Source organism: Salmo trutta, chromosome 22, assembly GCF_901001165.1.
Source record: "Salmo trutta chromosome 22, fSalTru1.1, whole genome shotgun sequence".
Taxonomy (NCBI): Eukaryota; Metazoa; Chordata; class Actinopteri; order Salmoniformes; family Salmonidae; genus Salmo; species Salmo trutta.
The window spans coordinates 18,021,380-18,037,018 of record NC_042978.1 but is presented as its reverse complement, the minus strand read 5'-3'; the positions used below and the strand labels follow the sequence as shown (position 1 = coordinate 18,037,018).

Genomic DNA, 15,639 nt, shown 5'->3' with positions numbered 1-15,639 from the left:
TGTGTAGGAGTGGGGAGTTAATTGCTGGTAACAACAGGTATGTCTTCTGATGTCTGTGTGCACTGTACTCTCTTCACTGGATGATGAACTACAATTGTCCTGATCCCCTGTGGATCAGTTGGTAGAGCATGGTGCTTGCAACACCAGGGTTTTGGGTTCGATTCCCGCGGGGGACCAGTGCGAAAAAGTAGAGAAAATGTATTAACTAACTTCTACTGTAACTCGCTCTGGATGAGTGTCTGCTAAATGACAAAAAATGTCTGTTTTTAACATTTTACCCAACAATACTTTTTACCTCAAATTTGAACAGTCGGTATTTCTTTTAAAGTTAAGCTATGATTACAGCATGTGTACCTGGTACTGTAAATAGTTTCTAGAATTTGTCAGAGTTGAAAACACCTAACCCGTTATGGTCTCTATCTATGGTATTTGTAGAACCAGCTTCAGTTGTATTCTTCCTCTTGTTGTAGTGGACCTGTCAGACGTTTTGATACCAAATAAATACTTCAGTGTATTCACGACCTGGATGCAGTCGCCTCTGAACTGACAGGCTGACATGTATTTCTCACTGGATGAGAAGGAAACACCCATGCCTGGGCTCCCCTCCAGCTGATGGAGGGAAATATAGAGAGAGCAAGGGAGTGAGAGAGCGAGAGATAAAGGGGAGAGGGAGGGAGTGAGTTCACAGGCAGTTTTTGTTTGCCCTCTGTCCTGCGCTCCTCATCCTGAAAATCCCCTCCACCGCTGAACAGGGGCATTTTTAGCGGCATTCTGCCCCCTGAATCGCTGACCTGTTTTAATTGTGAATCATCAAATCAAATTTTTGTATTTTTTTTTTGTCACGTGTGCCGAATACAACAGGTGTAGACCTTACAGTGAAATGCTTACTTACAGGCTCTAACCAATAGTGCGAAAAAAAAGGTGTGTGTGTGTGTGTGTGTGTGTGTGTGTGTGTGTGTGTGTGTGTGTGTGTGTGTGTGTGTAAAGAAATAAAACAACAGTAAAAAGACATTTGAAAATAAGAGTAGCAAGGCTATATACAGACACCGGTTAGTCAGGCTTATTGAGGTTGTATGTACATGTAGGTATGGTTAAAGTGACTATACATATATGATGAACAGAGAGTAGCAGTAGTGTAAAAAGAGGGGTTGGCGGGTGGTGGGACACAATGCAGATAACCGGTTAGCCAATGTGTGGGAGCACTGGTTGGTCGGCCCAATTGAGGTAGTATGTACATGAATGTATAGTTATAGTGACTATGCATATATGATAAACAGAGAGTAGCAGCAGCGTAAAAAGAGGGGTTGGGGGGGGCACACAATGCAAATAGTCCGGGTAACCATTTGGTTACCTGTTCAGGAGTCTTATGGCTTGGGGGTAGAAACTGTTGAGAAGCCTTTTTGTCCAAGACTTGGCACTCTGGTACCGCTTCCCATGTGGTAGGAGAGAGAACAGTCTATGACTGGGGTGGTTGGGGTCTTTGACAATTTCTAGGGCCTTACTCTGACACCGCCTGGTGTAGAGGTCCTGGATGGCAGGCAGCTTTGCCGAAGTGATGTACTGGGCCGTACGCACTACCCTCTGTAGTGCCTTGCGGTCGGAGGCCGCGGTCAGGATGCTCTCGATGTTGCAGCTGTAGAACCTTTTGAGGATCTCAGGACCCATGCCAAATCTTTTTAGTTTCCTGAGGGGGAATAGGCTTTGTTGTGCCCTCGTCACGACTGTCTTGGTGTGTTTGGACCACTCTAGTTTGCTGTTGATGTGGACACCAAGGAATTTAAAGCTCTCAACCTGCTCCACTACCGCCCCGTCGATGAGAATGGGGACGTGCTCGGTGCTCCTTTTCCTGTAGTCCACAATCATCTCCTTAGTCTTGGTTACGTTGAGGGATAGGTTGTTATTCTGGCACCACCCGACCAGGTCTCTGACCTCCTCCCTATAGGCTGTCTCATCGTTGTCGGTGATCACTGTTGTGTCGTCAGCAAATGTAATGTTGGAGTCGTGCCTGGCCATGCAGTCGTGGGTGAACAGAGAGTACAGGAGGGGACTGAGCACACACCCCTGGGGAGCTCCAGTGTTGAGGATCAGCGTGGCAGATGTGTTGCTACCTACCCTCAACACCTGGGGGCGGCCCGTCAGGAAGTCCAGGATCCAGTTGCAGAGGGAGGTGTTTAGTCCCAGGTTCCTTAGCTTAGTGATGAGCTTTGAGGGTACTATGGTGTTGAATGCTGAGCTGTAATCAATGAATAGCATTCTCACATAGGTGTTCCTTTTGTCCAGGTGGGAAAGGGAAGTGTGGAGTGCAATAGAGATTGAATCATCTGTGGATCTGTTTGGGCTGTATGCACATTTGAATGGGTCTAGGGTTTCTGGGATAATGGTGTTGATGTGAGCCATTACCAGCCTTTCAAAGCACTTCATGGCTACGGACGTGAGTGCTACGGGTCTGTAGTCATTTAGGCAGGTTGCCTAGGGACTATGGTGGTCTGCTTGAAGCATGTTGTTATTACAGACTCAATCAGGGACATGTTGAAAATGTCAGTGAAGACACCTGCCAGTTGGTCAGCACATGCCCGGAGCACACGTCCTGGTAATCCGTCTGGCCCGCAGCCTTGTGTATGTTGACCAGTTTAAAGGCCTTACTCACGTCGGCTACGGAGAGCGTGATCACAGTCGTCCGGAACAGCTGATGCTCTCATGCATGCCTCAGTGTTGCTTGCCCGAAGCGAGCATAGAAGTGATTTAGCTCGTCTGGTAGGCTCGTGTCACTGGGCAGCTCGCTGCTGTGCTTCCCTTTGTAGTCTGTAAAAGTTTGCAAGCCCTGCCACATCCGACAAGTGTCGGAGCCGGTGTAGTATGATTCAATCTTAGCCCTGTATTGACACTTTGCCTGTTTGATGGTTCGTCGCAGGGCATAGCAGGATTTCTTGTAAGCTTCCGGGTTAGAGTTCCGCACCTTGAAAACGGCACCTCTACCCTTTAGCTTAATGTGAATGTTGCCTGTAATCCATGGCTTCTGGTTGGGGTATGTACGTACAGTCACTGTGGGGACGACGTCCTCAATGCACTTATTGATAAAGCCAGTGACTGTATTCCTCAATGTCATCGGAAGAATCCCGGAACATGTTTCAGTCTGTGATAGCAAAACAGTCCTGTAGTTTAGCATCTGCTTCATCTGACAATTTTTTTATAGACCGAGTCACTGGTGCTTCCTGCTTTAATTTTTGCTTGTAAGCAGGAATCAGGAGGTTAGAGTTGTGGTCGGATTTACCAAATGGAGGGCGAGGGAGAGCTTTGTACGCGTCTCTGTGTGTGGAGTACAGGTGATCTAGAATTTTTTTCCCTCTGGTTGCACATTTAACATGTTGATAGAGATTTGGTGGAACTGATTTAAGTTTCCCTGCATTGATGTCTCCGGCCACTAGGAGCGCCGCCTCTGGGTGAGTGGTTTCCTGTTTGCGTATTTCCTTATACAGCTGACTGAGTGCGGTCTTAGTGCCAGCATCTGTCTGTGGTGGTAAGTAAACAGCCACGAAAAGTATAGCTGAGAACTCTCTAGGCAAGTAGTGTGGCCTGCAATTTATCACAATATACTCTACTTCAGGCGAGCAAAATCTAGAGACTTCCTTAGATTTCGTGCACCAGCTGTTGTTTACAAATATGCACAGACCGCCCCCCCCCTCGTCTTACCGGAGTGTGCTGTTCTATCCTGTCGGTGCAGCATGTAACCCGCTAGCTGTATCCCGTCATTCAGCCACGATTCCGTGAAACATGGGACATCAAAAACTGTAATATCCTATTGGTAGGATATTCGTGATCGTACCTCGTCTAGTTTACTGTCCAATGACAGTAATCGCACGTTGGCGATTAATATTGACGGTAACGGCAGCTTTCCTAGTTGCCTTCTGCGGGTCCGGACGAGGCATCCGGCTCTTCGTCCTCTGCATCGCTTCCTTTTGCGAATTATTGGGATGTCCTCCCTGTGGGGTGTTTAAGGAATATCGTGTGAGTCCTGCTTGTTGTTGTTGTTGAAAAAATCTTTGTCTAATCCGAGGTGAGTGATCGTTGTCCTGATATCCAGAAGCTCTTTTTTGCCGTAAGAGACAGTTGCAGAAAAATTATGTACAAAATAAGTTACAAATAACGCAAAAAAAAACACATGATAGCACAATTGGTTAGGAGACCGTAAAACGGCGGCCATCTCCTCCGGCGCCATTTGTTTACACAGCTCATAATGGTCCTTAAGAGAGCCTGTGTTCCCTCCGTCTGACAGATTTCACTTAAATCTACCAGAAGCACAGACAGATTGACATACAGTTTTTGGACAAGTTTACTTTCACGTTGCCTAACTCTCGAAGTTTTAAAGTCTCTGATTGCTGAGGCACGGTTTGAGGGAGCCCCCTGTGTGTGTGTGTGAGCAGTTGCAGAGGAGAGAGATTATTTGCTGAACAGGGCCCCAGTGTGGTGTGACCCAGTGGAAGGGTGTCTGTCTGGGGCTGCAGCATGTGGACGGGGAGGCTCACTGGGGGGGCCTCCCCCTCCCCCGTCAACCCCCTCCCCCAAACAAAAGGTCCAGATGGTAAGGGAAAGCCAACCACTCCCCCTCCCTCAACCTTTGTCTGAAGGCCTGTCCTTTGTTTGCGGAAGAGACCCCAAACGGATTAACTCCTTACATTCCAGTCTCCTTTGTGTTAACCCAGGGTGGGGGATTTGGCTGTTTTTCTTCCCTGCTTCTGTCTCAAACAGTTTCCTGTTGGGCTGCGCAGGGCTGAATGGGTTGAGGGAGGGGGTCAGTCATCCACATCTGTTGTTATGGACGCAGAGATAAAGCCAGGGCTCCGAGAGGGGTGCAGGTGTTGATTGTGTCATTAGCTCTCTACATTGGTCGGCCAAATCAATTGTTTTAGCCAGTTTTCACTGGACATCCACTCTGTCACACTCTGAGAACCTCACCACAATACTATGTACACGGATCATCCCTCAAATTGCTTCCAGCTGAAATTCCTCCTTGCGAGGGGCAAAGGAAACACTCCAGCAAAACAGACTTGCCCCATCCTAGATCTCCTGGTTATTCTTTATAAAAGCAGGTATCAGGCAGGAACCTGGGGCTTTGTGGTTCCTTTCAGCCCGTCTGTGTCAGGCAGAGTAGATCTGCTATACCTGACCGAGAAAGACACTAGATCATCTGGCCAGAGCTTTCCCCTTGTTAGATAAATCAAGGAATAATCTGTTCCTCTGTCATCTTTAACAAGATGCGCACACATTTTTCCTTTATTCTCTTCGCCCATTTTCAGATGTTGAATTTATTAGTGAAATCCGAGGGGAGGGCTCCTGTGGAATTCTAGAACAGATTTACATGGCATGCTGTTTTAAGAGATGGGGAGTGCCTGTTTCTCCTGTGGCCTCACATTGGTACCAGGAGAATAGCAAACTTCAGTGGGGTAATAAAGACTGAATGATTTAGTTTTTTTGATTGCAGGGGTTTTGTCCCATTTTAAGAACAGCTCAGGCTGATAATAATAGTAGTAGCAGCCATAGTCAACATGTCTCCTCTCTTCTCCTGTCCTATCCTCTCCTCTCCTTAGCCTGGCTGCTCTGTCGCCTGACAGGAACTCACTCCAGCCACATCACTGTTGATTTAATGCCCAGGCCCTTACAACCACTTGTCTGTGTTTACTCTGCCCATAATGGCGGAAGGCACATTGTTACCACCAGGCTTTGTCAGAGCACAGTTAATTGTAGTAATTATCACAATGGCATTTCATTTTTGTAATTGTCTTATGAATGTTGATGCTGTGGAAAGTGTGTGTGTGTGGGGCCTGTTTATGCTGCCAGTCCACATTTCCACATTGTTTTGACTGGCAGTTCATTTGGATATGGCAGAATTTGCATGCCTTCTTAAGCTGGAGTATGAATCTCACACCCAGACTAATCTTAGGGATTCCACACAGCCAAGTTCATTTATTTAAAGAGATTGAGTGGTTCTTTGGCGACTAGTGAGTTTTTATTTTTTTAAACCTCCCGCTTTGGGCTGGATGTGTCAATGTGTATGTAGTTCATACATGCATATAATCCATGAGCAGAATTACGGTTTTACCTCAATTAGCCACGAAATCCGTAGTTTTTTAAAAGCTACTGTTTTCTGGAAGCTGTGCAGCGCCATTTTCCCCCACGTGTGCCAGCCCCCTAGTAATTTGAGTTTTAGCCAATGAGCTTCAGCCCGTTGCTGTTTGAGTGACAGCTAGCAAAAGGCCTCCCCAGCGTTATCCAATGAGTTTGCAGGGTGGGCATAACGGCTCGTTGGACACAGCGGAGTTCGAGTGAGAGCAATGACATGGTGCACATATCTGCACATGCACTGAGTGAACAAAACATTAGGAACAGCTTCCTAATATTGAGATTTACCCCCGTTTTGCCCTCAGAACAGCCTCAATTCCTCGGGTATGGACTCTACAAGGTGTCAAATGTTTCACAGGGATGTTGACACCAATGCTTCCCACAGTTGTGTCAAGTTGATTGGATATTCTTTGGGTGGTGTACCATTCTTGTGAGCACTACATTCAAAAACGACTGGCTGAAATTATACAAAAGGTTGACAGTGCATCTTTAAGGAGAGAATGCATCCACAGTATGAAAATCTCCAGTTGACAAAAAGGTCTGAGCTTTTCAACCTATAGCTAGCTAGTTTAAACTAGTCTTGGCTACCTTCAGACATGCTCCAGTGTTGCATGTACAGTCTCACTGAGACAAATCAACTTTGCTATTTGAAACTTTGGAGGGTGTCAGGTTATGATAACCCTGCTCCCCAGTCCCCGTCCCCTGGTTTGCACCTAGTTGCAGCTTTTCAGTAACCAACTATAACACGCGTCTTATTTCATTTCCCAGAGAGCTGATTGGATTTGAGATGGTCCCTCTGTCTCCCTTCGGCAAGCGCGGCTCTGACAAAGCTGCAATCTCTTTAACGGCAGCTGATAGATATGATAATGCCGCCTGGCTTTATTGTCAAGTGACTGAAGGGCAGGCTTCATGGGCCCTCTCAACACACACACTCGCGCATAAACGCTCGCACATGCATAGATCCACACGCATGAACACGCATACACACACTTCTCTGTTCTCCAGCTTTCTCTACTCTGTTTCTGTGTGCTATTCATCAGGGAGTACAGGAGGACAGCTGACCCAGACAGTGCACACCTGAGAGCAGAGAGCAGTGGCTAGCAGAAAGTAAAATGTGTTATTATATAAAAACAGAGCTAGTTGTATCTTTGCTATACTTCACTGTGCTTACACTGTAATGAGACCGTACATATGAATGTACCTACCTTGTACAATAACTACAGAGTTTTAGCACCACTCCTATAAAAGTGTGGCAATATACAGTACCAGTCAAAAGTTTGGGCACAAATCAAAATTGTATTAGTCACATGCGCCGAATACAACAGTGAATTGCTTACTTACAAGCCCCTAACCAACAATACAGTTTAAAAAATCAGAATAAGTAATTAAAGAACAGCATTTAAATAACAATAGCGAGACTCTACCGGTACCCCCTGTGTACAGTCTCAATGTGCAGGGGCACCGGTTAATTGAGGTAATATGTACATGTAGGTAGACTATGCATAGATAATAACAGAGTAGCAGCGGTGTAAAAGAGGGGGTGGGTAGGCAATGCAAATAGTCTGGGTGGCCATTTTGATTGCTGAACAATTAATCTTATGGCTTGGGGGTAGAAGCTGTTTAGAAGCCTCTTGGACCTAGATTTGGCGCTCCGCTACCGCTTGCAGTGCGGTAGCAGAGAGAACAGTCTATGACTGGGGGGCTGGAGTCCTTGACAATTTTTAGGGCCTTCCTCTGACACCGCCTGGTATAGAGGTCCTGGATGGCAGGAAGAATGGCCCCAGTGATGTACTGGGCCGTTCGCAGTCATGAGTGAACAGGGAGTACAGGAGGACACTGAGCATGCACCCCTGAGGGGCCCCCATGTTGAGGATCAGCGTGGCGGATGTGTTGTTACCTACCCTTACCACCTGGGGGGCGGCCCGTCAGGAAGTCCAGGATCCAGTTGCAGAGGGAGGTGTTTAGGCCCAGGATCCTTAGTTTAGTGATGAGCTTTGAGGGTACTATGGTGTTGAATGCTGAGCTGTAGTCAATGAATAGCATTCTCACATAGGTGTTCCTTTTGTCCTGGTGGGAAAGGGCAGTGTGGAGTGCAATAGAGATTGCGTCATCTTTTTATCTGTAAGGGCGGTATGCAAATTGGAGCAGGCCTAGGGTTTCTGGGATAATGGTGTTGATGTGAGCCATGACCAGCCCACTATGGTGTTCTGCTTAAAACATGTTGGCATTACAGACTGGGACAGGGAGATGTTGAAAATGTCAGTGACAACACTTGCCAGTTGGTCAGTGCATGCTCACAGTACACGTCCTGGTAATATGTCTGGCCTTGTGAATGTTGACCTGTTTTTAAAGGTCTTACTCACATCGGCTGTGCAGAGCGTGATCACACAGTCATCCGGAACAGCTGATGCTCTCATGCATGTTTCAGTGTTATTTGTCTCTAAGCGAGCATAGAAGTAGATTAGCTTGTCTGGTAGGCTCGTGTCACTGGGCAGCTCTCGGCTGTGCTTCCCTTTTGTAGTCTAATGGTTTGCAAGCCCTGCCAAATCCGACGAGCTTTGGAGCCGGTGTAGCATGATTTGATCTTAGTCCTGTATTGAGGCTTTGCCTGTTTGATGGAGGGCATAGGAGAATTTCTTATAAGCTTCTGGGTTAGAGTCCCGCTCCTTGAAAGTGGCAGCTCTAGCTTTTAGCTCAGTGCGGATGTTGCCTGTTATCCATGGCTTCTGGTTGGGGTATGTACGTACGGTCACTGTGGGGACGACATCATCGATGCACTTATTGATGAAGCCAATGACTGATGTGGTGCACTCAATGCCATCGGCGGAATCCCGGAACATATTCCAGTCTGAGCTAGCAAAACAGTCCTGTAGCTTAGCACCTGCTTCATCTGACCACTTTTTTAATAGACTGAGTCCCTGGTGCTTCGTGCTTTAATTTTTGCTTGTAAGCAGGAATCAGGAGGATAGAATTATGGTCAAATTTGCCAAATGGAGGGTGAGGGAGAGCTTTGTATGCATCGCTGTGTGTGGAGTATAGGTGGTCTCTAATTTTTATTTAATTTTTTATTTTCTCCCTCTGGTTGCACATTTAACATGCTGATAGAAATTTGGTAAAACGGATTTGTTTCCCTGCATTGAAGTCCCAGGCCACTAGGAGCGCCGCCTCTGGATGAGCGTTTTCCTGTTTGTCTTAAGGCGGAATACAGCTCATTGAGTGCGGTCTTAGCTCTAGAATCAGTCTGTGGTGGTATGTAGACCGCTACAAAAAATACAGAAACTCTCTAGGTAGATAGTGGGGTATACAACTTGTCATGAGATACTCCACCACAGGCAAGCAATAGCTCGAGACTTCCTTAGATATCATGCACCTGCTGTTGTTTACAAATATACATAGTCTTCTCCACTTGTCTTACCAGACGCCGCTGTTCTATCCTGCCGATACAGCGTACAACCAGCCAGCTGTATGTTGATAATGTCTTCGTTCAGCCACGACTCAATGGGATAGAGATCCGGGCTCTTCGCTGGCCATGGCAGAACACTGACATTCCTGTCTTGCAGGAAATCACGCACAGAACGAGCAGTATGGCTGGTGGCATTATCATGCTGGAGGGTCATGTCAGGATGAGCCTGCAGGAAGGGCACCACATGAGGGAGGAGGATGTCTTCCCTGTAACGCACAGCGTTGAGATTGCCTGCAATGACAACAAGCTCAGTTCGATGATGCTGTGACACACCGCCCTAGACCATGACGAACCCTCCACCTCCAAATCGATCAGGCATCCAGAGTACAGGCCTCGGTGTAACGCTCATTCCTTCGATGATAAACGCGAATCCAACCATCACCCCGGTGAGACAGAACCGCAACTCGTCAGTGAAGAGCACTTCTTGCCAGTCCTGTCTGGTCCAGCGACGATGGGTTTGTGCCCATAGGTGACGTTGTTGCCGGTGATGTCTGGTGAGGACTTGCCTTACAACAGGACTACAAGCCCTCAGTCCAGCCTCTCTCAGCCTATTGCGGACAGTCTGAGCAGTGATGGAGGGATTGTGCGTTCCTGGCGTAACTCGGGCAGTTGTTGCTATCCTGTACCTGTCCCGCAGGTGTGATGTTTGGATGTACCGATCCTGTGCAGGTGTTGTTACACGTGGTCTGCCACTGTGAGGACGATCAGCTGTCCGTGCTGTCTCCCTGTGGCGCTGTCTTAGGTGTCTCACAGTACGGACATTGCAATTTATTGCCCTGGCCACATCTGCAGTCCTCATGCCTCCTTGCAGCATGCCTAAGACATGTTCACGCAGATGGGCAGGGACCCTGGGCATCTTTCTTTTGGTGTTTTTCAGAGTCAGTAGAAAGGCCTCTTTAGTGTCCTACGTTTTCATAACTGACTTTTTGCCTACCGTCTGTAAGCTGTTAGTGTCTTAATGACCCTTCCACAGGTGCATGTTCATTAATTGTTTATGCCATAGGGCAGCGTACAATTGGACCAGTGTCGTCCGGGTTAGGGTTTGTCCCGGGGTAGGCCGTCATTCTAAATAAGAATTTGGTTCTTAACTGTCTTGCCTAATTAAATAAAGTAATATTTAAAAAACTTGAACTCTGTGAAGCATTTTATTTGGGCTGCAATTTCTGAGGCTGGTAACTCTAACCTTTTGGTGGTCCTCACGAGAGCCAGTTTCATCATAGCACTTGATGGTTTTTGCGACTGCACTTGAAGAAATGTTAAAAGTTCTTGAAATGTTCCGCACTGACTGACCTTCATGTCTTAAAGTAATGATGGACTGTTTTTCTTCTTTGCGTATTTAAGCTAATATGGACTTGGTCTTTTACCAAATAGGGCTGTCTTCTGTATACCTCTCCTACCTTGTCAAAACACAACTGATTGGCTCAAATGCATTAAGAAGGAAAGAAATATGACAAATTAACTTTTAACAAGGCACACCTGTTAATTGAAATGCATTTCAGGTGACTACCTCATGAAGCTGGTTGAGAGAATGCCAAGAGTGTGCAAAGCTTTCATCAAGGCAAAGGGTGGCTACTTTGAAGAATCTCAAATATAAAATATATTTAGATTTGTTTAACACCTTTTTTTGGTTACTACATTATTCCATATGTGTTATCATAGTTTTGATGTCTTCACTATTATTCTACAATGTAGACAATAGTAAAAATAAAAACCCTTAAATGAGTAGGTGTCCAAACTTTTAACTGGTACTGTATGTTTTCAAACTGAGGCGATGAATGATTATCTGATACACGCACAGTTATGGGTCATCAGCTGATATTTTCTGCTCCATTTTGCAGTCTGTCATATCAAGTGTCAGGTGTTTCACACGTTAGAAGTCTGGTTTTGCCGCCTCAGCAGAAAGAATGCATATTGTGGAGTATTCACCTTCGAATGTTTTGGAAAAAGCGTAATGTTTCTCTTGAGCCCCAGTCAGATCAGCAGCTTTTATGTGCTATCCATTAAATCAATATCTTAGGCGCAAGCAGAATTTAATGGGGACTAGTTAAACAGGTAATTAATTTCAATTAAGTAATTCAGAGCATTTGGATTGGAACCTGGTGCCCTCTTCAACCCTTAAGGACTGGATTTGCCTTAATTAACAAATATCATAAGTAATTGATCAGTAACCAGCATCTCTGGCCCAGCAGAATGAGATGTACATGAGATGGTTCGATTCGATGACACTGCTTTGCTGTAGCTCTGAGGCGGGCTACGGGTTGGATTAGAATAGTTTAGGAAAATAAACTGACAAAGTTCTTTCATTTAAACCCAGGTTATAAAGGGTATAAGTAAAGACTCCTCGGACAACTAACGTTTTAGCTTGATCATGTTTCACTTTGTCATAGATGGGGTCGCCATGGATAGATGGTAATTTAGCTTACGCTTCACACATCCACATACTGGGTATGCATGTGTCCCATGAGGGAATCAAACCCAGAACTGCATGATGTTGCCAGCACCATGCTCCAACCAACTCAGTCATGTGAACAATATCTGGCTGTTAGTGTAAACTGAAACTGTCTAACAATGTTCTCTCCCCACAGTGTATTCTGGGATCTGTACTGCGCTGCTCCGGACCGGAGAGAGACATGCGAACATTCCAGCGAGGCCAAGGCTTTCCACGACTATGTGAGTCAACCTGTCACTGGTGTTGTCAGAGGCACAGTGGCCATTGTCACGTGGTTCTGTGTGGGCTACTGATAACAGCTAGACATTCAATGTTAATTTTGCATCATCAAATTGAGACATTTGCGTGCATGATTGTTTTGGTCATGATATGAATGTAGTGTTGCTTGGTCTCTTACTGCAATAGGTTCTATCCTCCTAAGCTTAGTGAAACAGTTTCTTGGCTACCCCTCTCACTTCCTCCCTGTGACCCCTGACCTCAGAGCCTTACCTAAACTGTCTGCTGAAGGTGAAATGTCAGGCCTCTGCAAGGTTTTTATTGGCCTTCAAATGGTTTCAATAAGGGTGGGAGCAAATAAAGCAACTTGGTGAGCTGTTGGCCTGGATTAAGTGCAGTGCTGGGGCCGACGCATGGGGCCCAATTGGGGGTGGCCTAGGGGTCATGGGCTTGCCTTCCCTGACCCTCTCATCTGCAGAAGAGCTGGATGTTCCCTGGCGCTGGAATTGATGTGCTGCCTGAACATGTGGAGGGCCTCAGAGTGGCCGGCCTATAAAAGGAGGCTCTTTGTTGACGCCGATCTTGGACTGCAAATGACCATGTTAATGTGCCCACTGATTGTGACCTCTAGCTCATTGGCGGGACCTGAATGATTTGAAGGTTAAGCTGCAGCCCCCTCGGACTTCATCTGCATCACTCAAGGCAAATGCGTTTTATTTGTTATCACCGCCATACCATAGTGCAGAATTCTCCTTTTTGGTCATGTTTTGGCTATGCTAAATAGTGGTATGACATACCCTTTAAAATGTTTCAAGTAAGGCTTATGCAGCTAATAGGTTATGTTGGTCAGATTGTATTACTACTAGTTTGTCGTTCACCTGGCCAGTTAGGAAAGGAGCTCTGGAAATGGGTCATGATGGTTCTATTCCTGCAGTAGACATTTTTAATTTAGCAGGTTTCCCAGTTCTGTGCAGTTCCATACGCCCATGTAGTCTGACAAGTATGAACAGACCAGCCCTCCATCAGAATAGACTCATTTGTTGTGAGTGTGTATTACACCAGCACAAGATTAACCCTTTAGAACCCAGAGCGGCCGTCGACAGCCTTTCTTAAGTTACAATAGCTGCCGCGAACAGCCTTGTTCTTCTAACAATATCTGTGTCAATTTCCCAAAATAATTGGCGAACAGCCTGTTATTGTATTCGCGTGGCTGTTGTCATCAACGGGAAACAGGTTATGCTTTCATTTGACTTTTTAAAGTGTTTCATTTAAAATAAAATTACTTCGTTACTCAAAAATGATAGTGCCGACATGGCTTTTCACTGTGATAGAGGTTGTATCTATGTTGGTTGGTGATACGGATTTGCACACGTCCTTGCACTTTGAAAAGCGATAATGTCCAGGTGAGTGAAATAAGTAAGCAGCAGGTATATGTTTGGTGTTGTCGACGTTCGATGCTGTGAAACTTGGGGAATTGCTCACAGATTAGAAAGTCATTCATGATAACTTGGTACAGGCTAGAGGTCGACCGATTTTATGATTTTTCGATACCGATTATTGGAGGACTCAAAAAAGGCGCTACCGATTTAATCAGGCTATTTTTTTTTTTTTTGTATTTCATTTTTTTTAATGTATTTCTTTTTTCTTTTTTTTATGTATTTTATTTTTTTGTTTGTTTTAATAATGACAATTACAACAATACTGAATGAACAGTTATTTTAACTTAATATAATACATCAATAAAATCAATTTAGCCTCAAATAAATAATGAAACATGTTCAATTTGGTTTAAATAATGCAAAAACAAAGTGTTGGAGAAGAAAGTAAAAGTGCCATGTAAGAAAGCTAACATTTCAGTACCTTGCTCAGAACATGAGAACATATGAAAGCTGGTGGTTCCTTTTAACATGAGTCTTCAATATTCCCAGGTAAGAAGTTTTAGGTTGTAGTTATTATAGGATTTATAGGACTATTTCTCTCTCTATACGATTTGTATTTCATATACCTTTGACTATTGGATGTTCTTATAGGCACTTTAGTATTGCCAGTGTAACAGTATAGCTTCCGTCCCTCTCCTCGCTCCTACCTGGGCTCGAACCAGGAACACCGACAACAGCCACCCTCGAAGCAGCATTACTCATGCAGAGCAAGGGGAACAACTACTCCAAGTCTCAGAGTGAGTGACGTTTGAAACGCTATTAGTGCGCACCCGGCTAACTAGCTAGCCATTTCACATCGGTTACGCCAGCCTAATCTTGGGAGTTGACAGGCTTGAAGTCATAAACAGCGCAATGCATTGCGAAGGGCTGCTGGCAAACGCGCGAAAGTGCTGTTTGAATGAACGCTTAACGAGCCTGCTGCTGCCTACCATCGCTCAGTCAGACTGCTCTCTCAAATCATAGACTTAATTATAACATAACACACAGAAATACGAGCCTTAGGTCATTAATATAAAACAAAACGTTTTTCCTGTCAGTGAAATACGGAACCGTTCCGTATTTTATCTAACGGGTGGCATCCCTAAGTCTAAATATTCCTGTTACATTGCACAACCTTCAATGTTATGTCATAATTACGTAAAATTCTGGCAAATTAGTTCGCAACGAGCCAGGCGTCCCAAATTGTTGCATATACCCTGACTCTGCGTGCAATGAACACAAAATGACACCATTTCACCTGGTTAATATTGCCTGCTAACCTGGATTTCTTTTAGCTAAATATGCAGGTTTAAAAATATATACTTCTGTGTATTGATTTTAAGAAAGGCATTGATGTTTATGGTTAGGTACAGTCGTGCAACGATTGTGCTTTTTTCGCAAATGCGCTTTTGTTAAATCATCCCCCGTTTGGCGAAGTCAGCTGTCTTTGTTAGGAAGAAATAGTCTTCACAGTTCGCAACGAGCCAGGCGGCCCAAACTGCTGCATATACCCTGACTCTGTTTGCAAGAGAAGTTACACATTTTCCCTACTTAAAAGAAATTAATGTTAGCAGGCAATATTAACTAAATATGCAGGTTTAAAAATATATACTTGTGTATTGATTTTAAGAAAGGCATTGATGTTTATGGTTGGAGCAACGTGTACTTAAGCGATTATATGCAACGCAGGACAGGCTAGATAAACTAGTAATATCATCAACCATGTGTAGTTAACTAGTGATTATGATTGATTGTTTTTTTATAAGATAAGTTTAATGCTAGCTAGCAACTTACCTTGGCTTCTTACTGCATTCGCGTAACAGGCAGGCTCCTCGTGGAGTGCAATGTAAAGCAGGTGGTTAGAGCGTTGGACTAGTTAACCGTAAGGTTGCAAGATTGAATCCCTGAACAAGGCAGTTAACCCACCGTTCCTAGGCTGTCATTGTAAATAAGAATGTGTTCTTAACTGACTTGCC

General features: G+C 45.1%; 1 protein-coding gene across 2 annotated transcripts in view; it reads left to right on the top strand.

Moving 5' to 3' along the window:
- Positions 1-15,639, top strand: part of LOC115158267 (single-stranded DNA-binding protein 3) — an 86,853-nt gene that overhangs the window by 16,192 nt on the left and 55,022 nt on the right. For both annotated transcript variants that reach the window (XM_029707005.1, XM_029707006.1), the window contains exon 4: positions 12,166-12,250. In XM_029707005.1, coding sequence (XP_029562865.1) covers positions 12,166-12,250 — 85 coding nt within the window. The remainder of the gene's footprint in view (positions 1-12,165; positions 12,251-15,639) is intronic.